The sequence below is a fragment of the Globicephala melas genome, chromosome 11 (assembly GCF_963455315.2).
Source record: "Globicephala melas chromosome 11, mGloMel1.2, whole genome shotgun sequence".
In the NCBI taxonomy this organism is placed as follows: Eukaryota; Metazoa; Chordata; class Mammalia; order Artiodactyla; family Delphinidae; genus Globicephala; species Globicephala melas.
The window spans coordinates 6914088-6934734 of NC_083324.2; the positions used below are offsets into that span (position 1 = coordinate 6914088).

The 20647-nt window shown below is 47.6% G+C and overlaps 1 protein-coding gene across 2 annotated transcripts; it reads right to left on the reverse strand.

Moving 5' to 3' along the window:
• Positions 1-311: 311 nt before the first annotated feature.
• TATDN2 (TatD DNase domain containing 2) lies at positions 312-20647 on the reverse strand. Of its 2 annotated transcripts, none has more exons than XM_030840827.2 (8): positions 19942-20647; positions 19415-19807; positions 13917-14411; positions 7446-8315; positions 4936-5063; positions 3537-3720; positions 2944-3119; positions 312-2781 (listed from the first exon to the last, which is right to left on the reverse strand). In XM_030840827.2, the coding sequence occupies exons 2-7, from the start codon at positions 19799-19801 to the stop codon at positions 2979-2981; spliced, it is 2205 nt and encodes a 734-aa protein (XP_030696687.1). In that variant the 5' UTR covers positions 19802-19807; positions 19942-20647; the 3' UTR covers positions 312-2781; positions 2944-2978. The 2 variants fall into 2 exon arrangements, 1 of the variants encoding a protein (XP_030696687.1); XR_004035971.2 differs by lacking the exon at positions 312-2781 and adding an exon at positions 3240-3336 and having other exon boundaries at positions 2993-3119.

The window sequence follows — 20647 nt, forward strand, 5'->3', positions numbered from 1 at the left end:
GTGTTCAAGGATACCTTAGGACAAAACTGGAAGACTGACTGCAAGCAGTGAAACAGAATTTCCTCCAAAGTTTACCCAGCAGCATCAGAGTTCACAGTCCAAAGCCCACAGTACAACCGAGTCGTCAACAACACCCTCGTGTACTCAATTTTTCTTCCTCCTACTGCGTTGCTCTGGAACAAAGGTGTCTATGTATTTTTCACTGCTAAGAAGCAGCAGTGTATCTGGGTGTTTCCAGGCAGTAAAATGAGAGTTAATGCTCAAAGGCAGAACTTTTAAGAAGGTACCAGGGATTCTTCTTTTGAGTTGAATTTTCTTTTTAGCAAATCTTTTTTTTTTTTTTTTTTAATTTATTTTTGGCCGCACTGGGTCTCCGTTGCTGCGTGCAGGCTTCTCTCTAGTTGCAGCTAGAGGGGGCTACTCTTCGTTGCGGTGCACAGGCTTCTCATTGCGGTGGCTTCTCTTGTTGCAGAGCACGGGCTCTAGGTGCACGGGCTTCAGTAGTTGTGGCACACGGGCTCAGCAGTTGTGGCTTGCAGGCTCTAGAGCAAAGGCTTCAGTAGTTGTGGTGCATGGGCTTAGCTGCTCTGTGGCATGTGGGATCTTCCCAGACCAGGGTTCAAACCCGTGTCTCCTGCATTGGCAGGCGGATTCTTAACCACTGCGCCACCAGGGAAGCCCTTTCCAGTTGAATTTTGCTGAGGCACAGGTACATTTTTGAAAGTCTCCAGACCTTTGGATTCTTAGGTTACAAAGCTAGTCAACAACTAAACCATCTTTAACACTCTGAGAAATATAAACGAACATGGAGACCATGGGAGTTGGCTGAAGATCCATCACTTTATTTTCAGAAAGAGATGGTCAAAGGGAGCGAGGGGGCAGAGATACAGAGGCATTCCGGCAACACAGCAGAAACAATCAAGTCAGCCATCCAAAAACAATGCCAACCAGCTTTCACTCCCACACAGGTAATGTTTCACTGTGCAACAGAAATGATAATCCTAAATCCTGGAGATAAAAGTATATAGCACCTTGTGCTTTACTTTGGCAGGGAGACTGCAATGGCTCAGAGACATCCACTGAGTTATCACTCTTAGTCCTTGAACACAGGCCCGGTTGGTTTCCTTCGGAGGCAGTTGTGATGTACAGGCCTTGCTGTGAAAGAGATGGATAAGGGACAGTTCATTGGGTGACAACAAAGCACTGTGAAATCCTTAGTCCTCCAAATCTTCCAAGCAGGAGAACAAGGCCCCGGATTTGCCAAATCTGCGGCACAGATGACACTCAGCTGATCCATGGAAGGTCGACACTGAATTAAGGCCTACTTCCCAGGCCAGCAACTTGGGTACCGGGGCAAGAGGGAAATACCACATATGAAATGCAAAGTCCATTCCCTTGCAGGTTACGAGGTTCAAAAGCACCTTCCACAAACACCTAGAGGCATCCAACATAAGCACTGGATCTTACGATTTCAGCTATTGGCCTCCAAGAAACAGACAAGGGACTCAGAGTGGCCTGTCGCACTGAGGAAGGTTGGAATAAAGGATCCTTCTGTCCCAAATGCAGAGCATCCTCACTCTTAACCCTTGACCGTCATAACCTTCCAGGGCCTGTAATGAACACACCTTTAGAAGGCACCAGCAGGGAGCAGAGCACAGCTCAGAACTTGAGATGACCTGGCTGTTCAAAGTCCAAGGAGTGGCTCTCACTTTCACCACGGAGAAAGGACGCAGCAGAGGCCAAGGCAAGGGAGAGCCCCAGGACGGGGAACGGGAGATCCATGGACACCAGGCCTCTTGTTCTGCATAGGCAATAGAACAGGGCTGGGCAGTGCCAGCAGAGCTTTGGAAAATTAAATTGGTTTACCTCTCGACCTGGATGGGGCACACAAGGGGCTGTTACATGAGATGAAACAGAAGTATTTTTGGTCCAGTGCTCCAGGAGAAGGGGGCAGAGTGGAGCACAGGGCAGCTGGAACCCCCTGACAGCAGACTAGCAGACAGCATCTGCTGCAGACTGGACCCTGTCAGTTTAACACAACTGAGCTGCAGCCCTGGGGACCTCGGTAAGTGGGATCACCTTCCTCGGGGTCGTCTTCCTCAAGCAGGCTTCCTCCTCCTCAAGTCCCCCAGTCTGTCCAGATGTTCCTCGGCCAGGACTTTCCCTGGACCATGAGCACCCCTTTGGCCCCTCCATACTGATGGCAGTGGAACCAGTGAGACCAGCAGCCAAGGTCCTTCCACCAGTGCCAACTCAGAGCTGACGCAGCAACAGTGAGAGCCAGACTGAAGAGTCACGCAGGGAAGGGAGGGGCTGCCTTCTCTGGCCGCAGGAGCATCAGCCTCTAACACAGGTCTCTGGCAAATGTCCCCCAGAGGAGATCTCCCACTGGGGGTTCGTGTTGACAGTGGAGAACCAGGAACCAAGCTACACGCCTACGTGCACTTAGCTGAGGAGCAGTGTGATTTTATTCACAGACTGCTCGCACCACAAGCTGCGGAGGCAGGCACTGGGCGGGCAAGCTCGCTGTGCCCTCACATCAGCCTCCTCTTCTTCCCAGGCTGCCCTGGAGCACTGCAGCCGGGAGGCCAGCCCGAACCCCTCACCAGCCCCCCGCACGCCGGCCCCACCCCCAACCAGCCTGAAGCGGAAACCTCCGACGAGGTCTCAGGAAACGTCCTGTCCGGGTGTCCTCCATCCCAGCGGGCTCTCAAACATCCTCGAGCAGGGACACACAGGCAGAGCTCACACGGCCTTTCTCCTGTCAGGCCGCTGGTCATCCTGGAGGGTGGGGAAGAGAAAAGGATGAAGGTTACACCTGAGTTCACTCAGACAGACCAGGTTCACTGCTCACCCTATGTCTACATGCTCTACGTTTAAAAAATATAGCCAAAGTCATTTTTGTCCTGGTTTTTAAAAACTATGTGATGTGATTTTTATCACCTTTTCTGGGAGACTCCTGACGGCACCCTCTCTGCTTAAAGACTGTAGAGGCGGCAGGTGTTCTCACGCAGGGTGGCCAAGGTGCGGGCGAGTGGCAGGTCTTTGACCCTGGCAATCTCTCGAACCGTGTGCAAGGCCAGGCCTGGGTGGGCGTACTGGCAAAGGCTCTTGGGAACCTGGAAGACACCAAGCATTCTGGATATCGTTGTGCCTTCTGTGCAGAGTTGTCACGCACAACTCCCTCCCCGGCCCTTCCCCAGCAGGGCCTCTTTGGAGCTGTGTAGAGACCCCTTTACCTGCAGGTGCAGGGAGAGTCCCAGTCAGGGGGGCTCTGGGTGAGCAGGGTCCCATGCTTCCTTGGACTACCCTCTACAGGGTAGGGCTTTGCACTGCCTGGAAGAGAGTGGTTACCCTTCAGCTTCTCAGCCCCCTAGACTTTGGTTCTGCAAAGCAACAGAGAGGAGACATCTACACAGCCAAGGGTGGGACCTAGAAAGGTACTGTGGCTCTGTTCCTGCCAACCTTGCAAGGGGGACTGCACACCTCCCACCCTCTCTCCTCAGTGCCTCAACTCGGCTTGAAGACACCCTTACCTGTCGAGGCAGGAAATAGGGAGCATCAGTTTCCACGATGATCCTCTCCAGCGGGATCTGTTTCAGAGAGTCCCGGGCCTCCCAGGCAGAGGAGTATGTCAGGACCGCTGTGAAGCCCACGGACATGTTGGGAAAGTACTTCAACAGGGGCTCGATGACTGGGTAGCTGCCGGTGAAGCAATGCCTGCAAGGAAGAGAATTCCAGATCAGGGCTCTCATAACCCCCTCTGCAGAAGCTCCCAACTCCCTCTGGACATTTCACCTTTCAAGTTATTTTTGGTGGGTAAGTTCTCAGAAATGCAAAGACTGCATCCAAGGGAAGGACTCACAGCCAACACAGTCAGGAGCAGAATTAAAAACTGCAGCCCATCTGGATCACAACTACAGTAGGTAAGAACTACGTCCATGTAATCAAATGAACCAGAAGGAAACAAAAACTAAAAACACTGGGGAGTGGCCTACAGGTGAATTTTCTTCTCTTAACCTTGTGTCTGTTCATGTTCTTAGTACAGCACACGTTAGTCCAGAAGGGCTGGGTGACTGTGCCTCATCTCGTCTCTGGTGGCGGCTCCACTCAGAGGCATCACTCTCTCTGCCTGGGCGCCTGGAAGGCAATGCTCTAGAGGCCTAACAACCTCACCCCTCCGGCCACCTGGCACCACCTGGCTCGCGTTCTAGACTCCCTGTTTTTTCCAGTTAACCCATCTTACCCGTCATGAAAGTGCCAGTGGGCATCACCTCCTGACCTCTTTGTAGCCAGACGCAGCTAAGGGCCTCTCCTCTGGTTCCCAGGGCACCCTGTGCCCACCTCAGCCCCACGCCCTCTGCAGAGCCGCCAGCTGACTGTCTCCCACTGCTCCCCAGGGCCCCCCAAGCCAAGCCCATGCCCAGGACAGACACACCAGGGCAGGCTGGTGAGTTTACCAAACTGGAGAACCCCTAGATACCATTTAGAGAAAATACATCTTGGACTTTAACTGCGGGTGGGCGAAGTGGGGAGGGATGAGCTTTCAAATTCAAAGTAGGAGAGAAAATTTCTTTTCAGGTGCCCTGGAATGTTCTCTGTGTGCTCAGTCACTGGACCCACAGCAACCTCTCCCAAGACCAACAGCTCTCAGTTCTGCGAACCGAGCCTCCACTACAGCCTGCTTCATGCAATGGGGGTCACAGTGATTTAGGGTATTAGCTCAAACCATATGAAGTTGCCGTTTTTTAGGTTAAAAAATGGTCAAATATCAGAAATTTCACATGGGTCAACCTGACAGTTAATCTTGAGAAAAGATTCTATGTAAAGACATAACATCATCAATCCACTCCTCACTGAATTTGTCTTCCCACGAACGTCCTAGACAGAGAAACATGTTCACTTCATCTGCCCACTGAAGTCCTCGACTCTCACCTGTGAACCTTGTAGTCCGGAGGCACAAATCTCTTCATGATTTTCAGCAGATCGTCATCAGCTTCTCGGCAGTGGATCACCAAGGGTTTCCTGAGAGACACGGCCAGCTGCAGCTGCCTCTCAAACACCTGGGAGGAGACAACACCTGTGGGTTAGGGCCACTCTGGATGTCTGTTACCCCCAGAACAGCCGGTCCACTGCACAACCCCCACTGTCTTCTTCAATTTTCTTTACTTTTAAACTCTATAATGCATAATAATAGCTAACACTTACCGAGTGCTTACTAGGTAGTATTATTATTTAGGTGTATTATAACATGTAAGCCTCACAAGCACCCTAAGATAGGTACTGCTGTTAGCCCATCATGCAGTCAAAGAAACTGAGGCTCCAAATGAGGTCAAGTAACTTGCAGCTGGTAAACCGTAGCACCACAATGCAAATCTGAACCCAGGCTGTCCACACAGCCACCACTAGGCAATGCTCACGTGGGGCTGCAGGGCTGGGCTGGGCTCAAGAGCACCACTACAAGTGTCCTCCCCTTCACTGCCCCCGCCTCCACTCCCACTCCCAAGAGGTAATCCATCACCTTGCACACCTTTTCCTATGCAAAAAGTTGCCATGTATACGTCTGTAAAATGCCTGACTCTCAGAAGGTGCTCAAGTGTCTGTGGAAAGAATAAGTACTCTACATATTTCCTGCAGCTTGCTTTCTTTACTTAACCAAAATCAGATCTCCTTCTAGGTGAATATCTACAGATATACTACTTTTTTTTTTTTTTAAACTCTAGCTACTTTAAAAGTCTTCAGTAGTAAAATATACCAGTTGCTAATAATTTTAAAGAAAAAAGTAGGGCTAGAACTTATTCTTTCCTCTTATTCTTTCCTTATTCTTATTCTTTCTAAGTTCAGGTTTAGAAAAAAAGAACAAAAATACTAATTCATTATAAACAAATTACCTCAACTTAAACTTTATGTTTTCACGAGTAGCTTTTTCAATTGTGCAATATCATTTGTGTTTGAATTTTTAACATCAAATAAGAAGATGCTTTTGGTAATTTGAGTCAGGTGGTATTCACTTGAGAATGACATTTTCAAGTCCAACACTTATACTGCCTCTTCTCAAAATAGTGGCACTGCGCCAATACCAGTTCTGATATAACTCACTTTTAACCAGTGTTTTCAACGAAAGCAAAGTGACCCTTGGAACCAACAGCATAGAATGCTTACCAAGGACTTTAAAGATGAGCTAGTTCCAGTACCTACAGCCGGCAGTATCCCTCCCCAACACATCAACCCTCCTTGAACTCCTCCAGAGGCAAGAGGTTGCAATGGATTCTGATTCCAACATTTAATTTTCGCTTCTAAAAAATTCTTCTTTGAGTACTCAACACTATTATACTCAAACTATTGAATACTCAAACTATTATAGCCTTGAGTACGCAAGTACTCAAACTATTATACTCAAACTATTGAGTACTCAAACTATTATAGCCTTGGGATGGAATACAACATAGCTGTTAAAAAGCCTATTTTTCAAAGCACGTTCAATGAAGCAGGACCATTTTCACAGTGGAAAAAACATTCAAATCTGTAACTTTCTCTTTTTAACTTTCCTAAATTCTTTTTTAAAAAGCACACGCATACAACACACATTTCCTTGATTCCATGACAGGTGCTTGTAAGACATACCACCAATTGTCCCTTGCAATTCTCCAAGGGACAGCAACATTAAAAATATGAATTTCGGGCTTCCCTCGTTGACGCAGTGGTCGAGGGTCCGCCTGCCGATGCAGGGGACGCGGGTTCGTGCCCCGGTCCGCGAGGATCCCACATGCCGCGGAGCGGCTGGACCCGTGAGCCATGGCCGCTGAGCATGCGCATCCAGAGCCTGTGGTCCACAACGGGAGAGGCCACAACAGTGAGAGGCCCGCAAACAGCAAAAAAAAAAAAAAAAAAAAAATTGAATTTCAAAAACGTTAAGAAGAACTGTTAGGGGACAGGAACTGTGCCTGGGTTGGAGCATCTGTCCTCCCTGGGAAGCCAGGTGAAGCACAAGAGTAAATGCAGCCCGCTGGGAGGGAAAAGTCTTATGATGGTAATGGTCACTGTCTCTGATGGAATGGGAAATGATCTTCTTTACACATTTGTGTATTTTTCAAATATTCTGAAATGGGCACACTAACTTTAAAATTAGAATAAAAATATACTGTTTAATTAAACAAACACAACGTGCTGCTTCCCAAGAAGGGACGGAAGTTTTAACATCTGTATCATTAGCTGTAAAAGTCACTCAGCACCTAAGCCCCTCCTCTTGCTTAATGAAGCTGAAAGGTAAGAAACAGTTTGTGAAGCATTTGACCAATGACATCTACAGGGTCTGGCTAACAGCAATCACATTTTTAGAGACTCTAAACTCTTTAGTTCCAAAAGCAGAGCAACCCTTGTGTTTCAACAACTAGAAAAGGAACTAAATAAATAATAGATTGTCAGCAAACTAAGGACGACATTACCTTGTGCTGCTCCGGGACAGGCGTGGTGCACTTGTGAGAGTAATCCAAGCCCATCTCCCCAAATGCCACGGCCTTGGGGTGCCTTAAGGCCTGCAGAAGATTTCTTTCTTGACTCTCATTGTAGTAACGTGCAAAATGGGGGTGACAGCCAAAGGCCCCCCACACCAGATCTTCTTTCAACAGGTCCTCCCAGAGGCCATCTGTCAGTGTGCGAGGATCGCAGAAGTCGGAGATGCAGCCCTGAAACTCCTTAGGGAAGGAGCTGCTGTAAATTTTCCTGAACTTTGTGAAGCTCCCTTTGAACGACAGCTTGGAATAGAGCATGTCCAAGTGACAATGGGTGTCGATGAAACCCTCCAACCTGGGCTCCCGACGGCTCCTGGGCAGGGAGCTAGATGCGGGTCCTCCACACGGACGTGGTGGCATGTCCTCCCGGAATGTTCTTTTCTCCTTCACCTCTTCTTCTTCCGAGCTTCTGGAGAAACGAGATGAACGCGACTTGCGGGATCTGCCTTCCTCAACGGCCTGGGGCTCTCTGGAGTTGTGCTGGGGGCTCACCGTTGAGTGGGGGGAAGAGCCCTGGCCGCTCCTCTCCACCTGCACCGTGTCGCTGCCGCCACTGCCCACGGAGTGGTAGCTGGGGGTCTTGGGACCGCTGGTCCAGTAGCTGGCGTAGTCACACCAGGGACTGCTGTACAAGTGAGCCGGGTACATGACGTAATCCGTGGGGAAGTGAGAAGGCTCTGGAACCGCTGAGGGTTTCAGGGATATGGGCTCCTCCTGAGAGAATCTGACTGTGGAAATCTCGTCCACGTCGGACCAGTCACTTCCTGAAGAGGTGCGCTCCATCACCACCTCCCGATCTTTAGGCTGCAGAAAAGAAAAGAAACAGGTTAGCCTTCTTCCTATGTGAAGACAGCCTCCTGTGCTCAGTCACCTCCAGAACAGAAGTCCTGGCTGCTTTTCTGGCCGTGATGATGGCTTTGCATTGGATCCTTTGCTCACTCTGTCACCTGTTTTCCTTATTATTCCCAGAAAGCAAGCCAGCTTACAACTAGGAACAGTCCTGTAAGCTTCAGGGAATACATTTGTGCTCATGGTCTCATATGCCATCCCTGAAAGGGAAGCTGTGCCTACATTCCCTTTCTGAAGACCCCTCTTGGGAAAAACTGCTCTCTAGAACACACAGTGTATTGGGGGTTTTAAAGAAAAGAAGCACCCAGCATCTCATCCTTAACAACAGGTCTCTCACACATTCAAAATGTACAACCACACAGTTGTAGCAGTTTCAAGATGTGTTTGCAAATTCTTTGATATTACTCTCCACTGTAAGATGGGGTTTGTGACCCCTCTCCTTGAAACTGGGCTAACTTGTATTGTAACTGATGGAACCAAAAGGGACACTGCAGCTTCCAGGGCTACGTCAGAGCAGCCTTGCTATTTCCCCTGGTTCTCTCTGTTTGCTCCTCTGGGAGAGGCCAACCACCACATGATGTCTGAGTACCCACGACCACATGCTAGAGAAGTCACACACAGGTGCCAGCACCAAGTGCCTGACGTGTTCACATGTGAGCACACGTGAACAAATAAAATGTCTATCGCATACACTAACACATAATTAACATGTTTGCAATCTAGCTCTTCAAAATATAACTCACCATTTTTTTCAAAAACAAAAGTTAATCTGATTAAAATTACAAAAAATGCCCACACGGAAGGTAAGGGTTTCTCCCCAAAATGATGCTCCCTTTTCTGAGGGGTCTGTTTTATATTCAAGTCCCCACAAAGTCTCTTCTATTACAAGATGTACTCTTCTATTTGAAAAAGAAAAATGACCCCAAACAAATCTCAATCAAGCTAATTTGAGATGTTTAAAGAGGTTCTCTAAGCTCATTCTTTTAAAAAGATGGGGAGATGGGAAGCAAAAAAAGGTAACAGAGTTAATAATTATTCCTGCGGGTATGACCTCACAGTTCTGTGTTGGACATCATTTTCAACAAAGCTTTTCAAGATTGTTTTTACTTTTTTAAAAGATAACTTTTTAAAAAGCAGTATGGTAAGTGGTTATGCATAAAATTACACTGGAAAAACACTCATGTATAAAGTGGTATCCAGGTGAAGGAGTAGGGCAACACAGGGCCAGCTAGAAAGCTATTTTTCACTAAAAACATTTTTATTTTTAAACAATGTAAATATATTTCCTAAAAAAGTAACCTAAAACATAATTAGACATAGTTACACTGTTGGGCTCCCAAAAATATACCTCCAAAAACTGAACAACACAAACTGAATGCAATGGGAACAGCTACTTGCAAGGTGGGATAGAATTTCCACGGGCAGACCAATACAGATTCAAAAAGTGCTACACTGCATCAGTAAGATCTCATGTGCAGGAAATTCTGCAGCTCAAATGACACCTTTCATTTATTTTAACAACAAATAAATAACAACGCCGGGTTGGGGAGGGGAGAGGAGGCGGAGTCTACAGAGACTAAGAGATTTAACACATTCAGAAACTGACACACACGACTCTTACATCCTGTTTCAAAAAAACTGAAACAATCATGACACAGGGAAATTTAATCACTGACTGGATAGTTGATGCTATTAAGGACTGTGGGGAGGGACTTCCCTGGTGGTCCAGTGGTTAAGACTCCATGCTTCCACTGCAGGGGGCATGGGTTAGATCCCTGGTCAGGGAACCAAGATCCCAAATCCCGCATGGTGCGGCCAAAGAAAAAAAAAGGATTGGAGGAGAGAGAGGGCAGAGGGAGAGCTCAGAACTGTAGTTATGCCTGTTTTTTTCCCTAAAGATCCTGTATCTAATTTTACAGATACACACTGAAATATTTATGGATGAAATGATACGGTAGGTGGGATCTGCTTCAAAATAATTTGTGGAGAGAAAAGGGATACAGAGATAAAACAAGATTGGCAGTGAGTTAATACTTATTGAAGATGAGTGATGGGTATGTGGGTAATTTTCATAAATGTTTTAAATATCCCATAATAAGAAGTTTAAATAGAAATAATAACAGTTAAAATTCCAACTCCACGGAGACTGTGGAGTAATTGGAAGGGTAGAGATGTCCTCTGACTGCTTCACAAACTTCTCTATCATCCGAGAGTATCTGTTAAAAAATACCAATTCCCCAGTCCCATCTCAGACCTCCTGAGTCAGATTCTTTCATTCTTATCATCAGGGAAGTTCAGAAAATCATATTACATAACACAAAAAGTAACTCCAGTGACAACAAAGACCATGTCAGAGAAACATGTGAGAAGGTTTAACAAAATTATTTAATGAAATGTGAGGCTGGAGGAAAAATGGCAGAGTGGGGAAAAAAGTGACTTCAAAAATGCACATCCACCTAGAAATATATATGATAAACAGACTTATGATGACATCATCTAAGACCCTGAAAGGCTTTAGATAGTCAAGTTGGCCAGGAAAATGTTTTTGGATTTCCTTTTTGGGAAAACCGGAGATTACCTATACTCAAGACTGCCTAAGGTTCAAGCCCATATGGTAAAATTTAAATCTACATTTATTGAGAGTCTACTATACTCGAGGCACTGAGCAAAGGATTTTCATGAATTAATTCGGGGTTCAGCAAGCTGTGACCCACAAGCCAAATCCAATGCACTGCCTGTTGGTGTAAATAAAGTTTTACTGGAATATAGTCAGGCCCATTCACTTAAATATTATCTATGGCTGCTTTCATGCTACTACAGCACAGTTTAATAGTTGCAACAGAGGCCTTAAAAGCTCAAAAAGCCTAAAATATTTACTATCTGGCCCCTTACAGAGTTTGCTGATCCCTGTATGAGTCCGTGATAACATTTAAAGAACCATACCTTTTATACAGAGGAAGAAACTGGGGCTCCAAGAGGTTAAGTGACTTTCTCAAGACTGCAGTTTAGGGGGACAGAGCCAGGATTTGAACCCAGATGTCTGATCCCAACACTCATCTGTTGACCTAGCGTATCATGCTGCCCCAAATAGATACCCAACAGATAATCTAAATGTCCAGTTTGACAAATAGAAGTTTGGGTATATAAGTTTGGAAAGTTCATCCATACCATGGAATTCCAGGCAGCCAAACAATGATCTATGTTAGACAGGAAACACAAACATTGTATATTTGGTGGGAAAAGTAGTTACAAAACCTACTGTTCTTGGAATTTCCAATTAAATACAGCACATGTGGGTTTTGTCCTCCCCGCCCAAAAACCCTTAAAATTACAGGAAATGGACTTGAAAAAGCATAAACCTACAAAGAGAAAGCATACAGAATAAACAGCAAAGCAAATTAAATAAAAATTTGATGCTAGAAAGCAGAAAAATGAACAGTTACTGGATAAGCAGATCGCAGATGGCCAAAACCTAGGCCCGCAATGAGAAAAACCCAGAAACATGCTGAATCACACTACAGGACCCCAGAAGACTAAGGAATTGGAGGTACCAGACCTCTCAAAATGAAGGTGAAGCTGGAAATGAAACTAAGAGAACTTGTGAAGCTAGATCCCCAGATCCCTGCTCCCATCCTGTACAGATGGGTCTGCCCCTTCCCCACCCAGCAAAAGATAAGGTTCACACTTGGAAAACTTAAACCACGGAGACTGTGGAGTAATCAGGGACAACAGACACATAGCGGAGGGTGAGAGACCATCACACGCTGGACAGTGAGAACCCAGGCACCTCCCTCAATCTGACCCCTAAAACACTAGCAGCCAGAGGTGTGCTCCTGGTCAGAGCACTGGAAGGTTTGTCCCAGGGACCCCTAGCAGCCCCTGAGGATAAAGCTACAGACCCAACTGGGAGTCCACAGGTTATCACCTATGCTCAAGGCAGCAGTTAGCAAGCCGTTCCAGGCACTGAGAACTTCCAATTGGCTTTTTAAAGCTTCATTTTTAAAATATGAACAGATACCCAAAACATATGAGGAAAGTCCTATCACAAAAGACGGAAACCAAAATATTTAGGAAAAAAAAAATCAGAAGGAAACTCAGGAGTGCAGAAAGAAAACTTCAAAACAAACCTTTATTCATATTCTCAGAGACACAAGAGAAGGGATTTAACCTCAAAACAAGAACCGAATGTTCTAAAAAAGGAATACTCAGAAGACTAAGCCAGTGTTCTTAGATATGAAGTATGTCAAAAATTTTAAGAGTATATATTATCATTATATACACTCTCCTTAATTATTCATAAAGAAAGCAGAGATGAAAAGAGACAGAGGAAAAAAGGAATCTTAAGGAAACAATTAAAAGGGCTATACCTTGAAAAAAAAAGGTGGAGAAGAGATTACTTATTTTGACAACACTGAGAAGAATTTTACGGTACTAGCAATTTGGAGACGAAATAGTCATAGTCACAGGAACAGAGAAACTAAAGGAAAAAACAAGGTAAGGTGAACTCCAAGGAAAATCAACTTTTGTAAGAAAGGAAATGTAATCAGAGTATACTAAGTAACTCAGGTATGAATATGGTGATAATAAATCAAATAGATTTGGCTAAAAATGGTATTATGATACAGGGAGCTGCAGGAAGGGAGAGAGGATACATTTACAGGCGTGGGTACTGTCGAAGTGTAGAGAACTAAATTCTCATTTCCTGAGTAGGAAGTCCACAGATGTCTACATTTTCAAAAAATAAACAATGAAAAATTACTTAGAAATATGGAGGTAAGTACTAGAAGCAAGAGTTAAAAGAGACGAAAGGGGCTACCTCCAAGCAGCGGTAGTGAAGGATGGGCGGAGATGCGTACAACAGAGGAGTGCTTTTCTCCTCCGAATTATAAGCAGTGTTAATAACCGTTAGTTTCCCTCCAATATCATTCAGTATCACTCTCTCCTTCCTCTACAGCAATAAAAGTTTATCTGAATGTAAAGCTTCCCAGATGGAAATTAGTCTGGAATCTTCCAGACTCTCTTGCAGGTGTTGGCCAGGTTTCTAGATTCTTGTCAACAGATATGAGCAGATAGAATGGGGACCGCTTCTGAGCCCAACTCTTAAAAGGGAGGTAATGTACTATGCTCTTCTCCTGTTCCTCCCAGCTGGAATGTCAACCTAATGTGCTGAGCCTGGTCACAGTAGCTCAGACCGCAAGATAGAAACTGCTGAGGGGCAGCAGAGAATCGAGCAGAAGACACCCCAGTCCCCCACACTGTGGAGCCATCATCCTTAAAGCAAACTTCTGTTTTCTCTAAGCCACTGTTATTTTGGCCTTTGTTACACAGGCCAATCTATGTCTTAACAAACATATAAATCCTAAAACAAAAACAGCACTGAACTGAGGTTTCTTAATAACTCTGAAAGCTATGTTAGAAGAGAACCAACAATTTGCTCCCTGGAGCCCTGGGTAAGTCAAGTACAGTGTTGAATGAGAAACACTCAGGATCAAACTAAAAAGACCAAATACATTTAACAGAACTCAAAACCCCACGCTTGGCATGAGCTTGACTCACTTTCTGGCCATTTACGTGCGAGTCAGAGTCATCCAAAAACTCCAGGACTGGACAGCACTTGTCAATGACCGTCCTTCGGCCACCCAGGGGCTCCTCGCTGGGTTTCTCCTGAGGGTCTATCACCACTCTCCTGTCCCAGAAGCTGCTCTTCTCTGGCACAGCCTTCTCCTCCTCCGCTCTGACCTCTGGGGCAGACTTTTTCTCTTTCTGAGGAGCACACGTGGTGACACTCCTGGCTGGCCCCTCTCCGTGGCTGGCGCGCTCTGCCGTGTTGGGTTTTGCCTTCATGGCAGCCTCTCCCTTCCTTTTTGGCATCGACTTTCCCAGGATGCCCTGGATGGCCTTTAGGTAGATCATGGTAGAGCCTTGGTCTCGAAGTCTATCCCTCTGCCTTTTCTGGACCTTGTTTGGTTCCTCAATTATGTCATTTTGAACCTCAGCTTCAGCTGCAAATTCAGAATCCATGGGGTTACGAGAACTATCTTTGGAATCAACCTGGAAGGAAAATGACACATTATGAAAGGTGATTTCCTATATGAAGCACTGGGCAAATGAGACATCAGTGGAGATGTCATGCCAGCCCTCAGCACTGTCAGCCACTGTTAACCATTTCAGGGGCTCCCAGCCTGCTCCCTCCCTCCTTCCTTTCTCTACAGGTGCCACAAGGAGTTCTACAATCTGGCAACGTCACACCTCTGCTTAAAACCCTTCATTGGCTCTGCATCTGCCTGCAGGATACATCCCAGACTCCTGAGTGTGACCCTGGAAGCCTTCCTCCCCAGGCTGGCCCCCAACCTTCCTTCCAGCATCACCTCTCACCTTTCTCCACACACCCAGGTGTTCTGGGAATGAGGAAAACGCTGGAGAAGGGGGAAAGGAGGGCCCCAGGAAAAAGCAGTGCCCCAAGCGTCACACCAGCATTTCCTGACACTTTTTGGACATACGTTGTTCCTGTTGCCTGAAAGTCCTTTTTTCTGCCTTGGCCATCAACAGAACTCAAATGACACCTCTTCTGTGAGGACCTTCCCGATGGTTAGTCACTCAGTCCTCTGACGCCTCGTACTTCAAATATCCCTGTTACAACACTCCACACACTGCACTGTGATGAACTGCCTTATTCTCTGCACCTCCAGCCCCAGCACAGCCTTGCACCCAAGCACTGGACATCCGCTGAGTAAAGATGCAGGTGACAGGACCACTCGTGAAAGCTTCATCCCTCAAAAGCCAAAACGCACAATGCTCTCTTGTGTCTGGGCTGCGTGACCCTGCAGAGGGCTCCTCAAGGGAAGGATCCTGCCCTCTCCATCTCCCCACCCCTCACACCTAACACTGGGTCAGGAGGAGCACATGCTCACAGAGGGCAGCAGCAGAAAGAACACTGGCTTTGAAGTCAGACTCATCTGAGATTATACCACAGCTCTGCCCCGTACAAGCTGTGTGGCCTTGGTCAAGTCATTTAACTTTTCTGAGTCTCATCTTCCCAGGGCCTACACAGAGCAGGTGCTCAAATATGTGTTGACTGATATCTAAGTATTTGTTAACTAATACGTAAAGGTAACACTGCCATCAACTATACTTCTATAAAAAAAACAAAAAAAAAGATTAAAATCTCAAGGGTTTAGCATAACCATGATTTTACTTCTCAACAATAAAAAAGATAACAAGGCCCACTTCACAAGACTGAGGATTATGTGAGCATCTAGAGGTCAAATATTGAGACTCATATTTGACAAGCTCCAGCACATCATAAAGCTTAAATTTTCCCTTCCACTCTTCCTTCCCTAAATTGAATTAAAAATTTGGGTATGTCATACTAAAAACTAAAATTAAGGTAGGTGAAGATGCTCATGACAGACACATTTAACCTTCTCTATAAAGTAAACAAAGACCATCAGCTACCATCAGAATCTGAGAAAACCTCACAATCATCCTGGAGGTAATAAGGCACAAACAAGGAGAGGCTGGCCAGAAGGAATCTCTATTGATTCCAAAATGCCCAGTCTAGCTATGGTCTGAATGTGTTCCCCACAAAACTCTTATGTTGAAATCTGACCCCCAAGGTGATGGTATTAGGTGTGTCCTTTGGGAAGTGATTAGGTCATCAAAGTGGAGCCCTTACCGATGGGATTAGTGCCCTAGTCAAGGGGCCCCAAGACAGCTTCCTTGCCTCCTCCTCCCATGTGAGGACACAAAGAGAAGACTGTGACCCAGAAGAGAGTCCTCACCTGACCAAGCTGGCACCCTGATCTCAGACTTCCAGCCTTTAGAATTATAAGAAATAAATTTCTGTGGTTTATAAGCTACTCAGTCTGAGGCATTTTGTTACAGCAGCCAGAATGAACTAACACAAACATCTTCCCCTCAGAATATTCCATGACCTAGCACAGAGACTTCTGCGTTGAGGCGGACACATGAAGGTAAGTGTGTACCCCTCAATGTTTACACAGCAAATGCAGAAGCGCAGGCGGATGGGTGGGTAGACGGTAGGCGAGTGGTGAGGGGACCTTGGGAGGACCCAAGGGGGAGAATAGGCCGTTTCTGTGCATGCCCTTCAGCAGTGCTTGCTGACAGGACTTTGTACTTATTAGATAAACAAGTGTGCAAATGACTGCAGAAAAAGGGGGGAAGAGGTGCAGAGAGAGGGGAAGGTCAGAGAAGCATTTTCAAATTTATCAAGATGAGTGTAGGGAGGGAGGGGACATGGGGATATATGTATACGTATAGCTGAGTCACTTTGTTATACAGCAGGAACTAACACAACGTTGTAAAGCAATTATACTCCAATAAGGATGTTTAATTAATTAATTAGGTCCTTTTTTTAAAATATGAGTAAAGTACTGTATCTTGTTTTCAAACTAACACTCTCTAAGGAGAGCCCTTAGCAGTACTAGAGTAGGACAACTGGGATCGATCCCATCAACATCCTCATATTCTATCCAACATGAGTGATCTTCCAAAAGCGCAAATCTGCCTTCCCCCTGTATAGAGCTCCCTAATGGCTTAGAATAAAATCTAAATTCCCTTGGATCATAACACCGTACGGCAAGCTGCCCCCAACCTAGCTCCCCGGCCTCCATTCCGGAATCTCTGTTGCACCAAACCACCTGGCGAGGCAGTCTTGTGACTTCTGCAGCCCTCCCTCCGGACTGGACGCTCCTTACAAGCCACCTCATGGCTCCACCATCCAACAGAAGGCCCGGCACACAATCCTCACTCGAGCGCTTATGACTGAGCGCAAGGCATCAGCAGAACCCAAGACTTCTGAGACAGGACCAGACTACTCATCGCTCCATGGTTAACCATTAAATTGGGGCAAAACAAGGCCCATTAGCCCTAAATTAGAGAAAAGTGCGTCTGTGATTGGATTAGACCACCCTGGAAGAGAGGCCACACCCTCAACTCTCCAGTTCCAGCCCCACAGGACAGCTGAGCGGAGGATGCAGCACACCTGAGACACTAAGCTAGATTCCTCCGTGACTCATCTTGTTATTGCCATTACTTTTAATCAACTGACAGTTTCACCCTGTACCCAGAACCACTGAAGCTGCAGCAAGAATTAATGACAAGATCAAATTAGCCTCATATTTACCTCATTTACATTTGAGTCATATTCAGTATTCTTATGTCAAAGACAAAGCTTTTCAGCTCACCATTAAATTTTTTTTAAAAACTCAGCGTGGGTCTTCCCTGGTGGCGCAGTGGCTGAGAGTCCGCCTGCCGATGCAGGGGACACGGGTTCGTGCCCTGGTCCGGGAAGATGCCACATGCCGCGGAGCGGCTGGGCCCAAGAGTCGTGGCCGCTGAGCCTGTGCGTCCGGAGCCTGTGCTCCGCGACAGGAGAGGCCGCAACAGTGACAGGCCCGCGTACCGCAAAAAAAACAAAAAAAACAAAACAACAAACTCAGTGTGCCCACAAGAGTTCTGACTGTGAGGGCCACACTGCAAACACCTGGAGCACTTCGCCTAAAAACAACAGCCTGCCAGAGAGGATACAGAGCTAAATACAGCCTCACTTCTCAGTTCCACGTAAGAAACCACTGAGCAAAGGCTTAAGGACAAACTACTTTCCTTCTAGCTGTGTTTGGGTTTTTTTTATGATAACTTTGTCTAGGGGCAGCCCATCTCACCCAAGTAAGACTTTTCCTCCGTTCCTTCACACACAGAACTCCTCCCCACCTCTGAAGGCCCAGACCTCCAAAACCTAGAAAGCAAATCCCAGGCAACTACAAACACTGCCTGGCACAAACCAGGCCCTAGATAAATATCTGTTCAAGACCTGATTAAAGAGACGGATGACGCTCACACAGTAGCCAGTAACATAAACTAGGGCGCCTCTCCTCCCTCTAACCTGGAAGCAGCAGACTGACTGCAAGAGACTGAACCTTTCCAAACTCACGATCAACTTTGTCACACATACATACACACACACATACTCGCACGCGCGAGAAAACTTAATCTTTTTTTTTTTTTTTTTAAAGTTAACATAAAATTGGGCTTCCCTGGTGGCGCAGTGGTTAAGAATTCGCCTGCCAATGCAAGGGAGATGGGTTCAATCCCGGGTCCGGGAAGATCCCACATGCTGCGGAGAAACTAAGCCCGTGAGCCACAACTACTAAGCCCGTGAGCCACAACTACTAAGCCCGTGAGCCACAACTACTGAGCCCGCGCACCTAGAGCCCCGAGCTCCACAACAGAAGCCAGCACAATGAGAAGCACGTGCACCACAACCAAGGGTAGCCCTCGCTCCCGCAACTAGAGAAAGCCCGCGCGCAACAAGGAAGACCCAACGCAGCCAAAAATAAACAAATAAATAAATTTATTTTTTAAAATTAAAAAATAAGAGTTAACATAAAACAAATGAGTGGATGAACTGCACCTCCTCCATGAAGCACTCCTCAGTCTGCCCCCCAGTATTATGAAATCCTCCTGTGTGTTCCCACCGGGGAACTAAACGCTGAACCTCCAAAATAAACCCTGCCCCACCACGCAAAACCCCAACGTGCTGTAAACCATAACCTTGGTGAAAAGCCACACCAAGAACCAAATTCTTTTTCTTGGTTCTGTGCTTCTAAGTACAGGGCACAATTCCCTAAATTTACAACCGAAATAACATACATCTGTGTCTCCGGGGCACGCCATCTACCCCCCAGCGCAGCGAGCCTCCATCCGGACTGACTGTGGGTTACAAGCACCTGAGGAATATTTATATATACCTGGCAGCTCCGCCCACACCCCAGCATAACCTCATCAGGGTGGCAGGAAGGCGCAAGGATTTTAAAGTAGTTCCAAAATGCTGCCAAGTTTGCAAACTACCTCTCCACCGACCTTCAGGCCATCCTCTGACGTCTTCCACTTTGCTCTCCCCTGGGGAAACCCCAGAGCTCTTAAGAGACCTGGTCTTTTTTTTTTTTAGTATCCTTTCACCAAAATTCCCATCTCCAACATCTCCAGCCAAGTGGAAAGGGCTTCACCGTTTGCAAGGAGTCGGGGCCACTTACCTTAAGGCTGCAGGCTTCCTCCTGGAGAGAAGCCATTTCTTCTAGAGAAGGTCTGGCAGGGCACAGAGGGGATCCCCCTGACGAAAGGAACTCTCCTGAGCTCTGATTCAGGCCTCCTTTGGAGACGGCCCCACCCACACCTGGGCCAGAGGAATGGGAGGAGGAGGAGGAACTTCTGCGGCGGGATGAGCCCCAGGACACACCATGCTCCTTCTGGGTTTTCATGCGCTTGGGGCTGCTGGCCCCTCCTGAACGCGACACAGAGCTGTGAGCTGGCCGGCTGGAGGGGGCCACATCACTGGGCTCCCGGAGGCAGCTGCGCTTGCGGGAACTCCGCTCCGAAGGGCTGCTCCAGTGGTACTTGACCTTGCGCCTCTCCGACGCCATGGGCACCTGCAAGGTGAAGAGGGGGCCGGGAATCCACCACCACTCCTGCTATAGCTGCCCCTCCTCAGCCTCCCGCTATTCCGGGACTCCCCGAGGGAGGGCAGGCCAGTAGGTCAGAGCCACGGGCTGGCTTCACTGACCTTTCCCCCTTCTTTCCACTGCCCATCACAGTGCTCAAGGTTTCAGAGATGTCAAAGCGCTTCGAATGTCTGCGATTCCAAAGCGCTTCGGAGAAGTCCAGAAGGTCCCAGGATTTACCAAAGGCTTCGTTCGATTTGGTTTCCGAGCCCACAACGTGCTTCCGCGATTACCAAGCGCTTCAGTTTGCACAGCGCTACTTCGGGGATGTCAAAGCGCTTCCGGGACTACGACGCGCTCTGACTGAGTTTACAATACAAAGCCCTTCGCAGATGTCAGCGCTTAAGAAGGCTACAGGGCGCTGTTAGGTCCACACCTGGAGGCCAGACCCGCAGTCCCTGGGCGGACGCGCGGCCCGGAGGGGCCCGGAGGCCCGAAACGCCGAGCGCGGGCCGCAGAGCAGGGCCAGACCCGGCACGCAGCCCGCCCTGCCCCCGCGGCCCCGCCGACCAGCCCCGGGCCGGAAGGGGGCGAGCCGCCCCTCAGAAGCCGGTGGCGCCCCAGTCCGCCTCCTCCCGGGTCCGCCCTGCCCCGCCTTCCGTTCCTGCTCCCGCGGCCCGAACGTCGGCCCCGCAGTCTGCACCGGCCTGACGCCCTGCCCTGGCCGCCCGCTCGCCGCCCGCCCCAGTCCTGCGGCACCGGCCCTGCTTCCGCCCGAGTTCTGACCACACCGGCCGCCGCTGCGCCCGCCTACCGGAATGAGCAGTG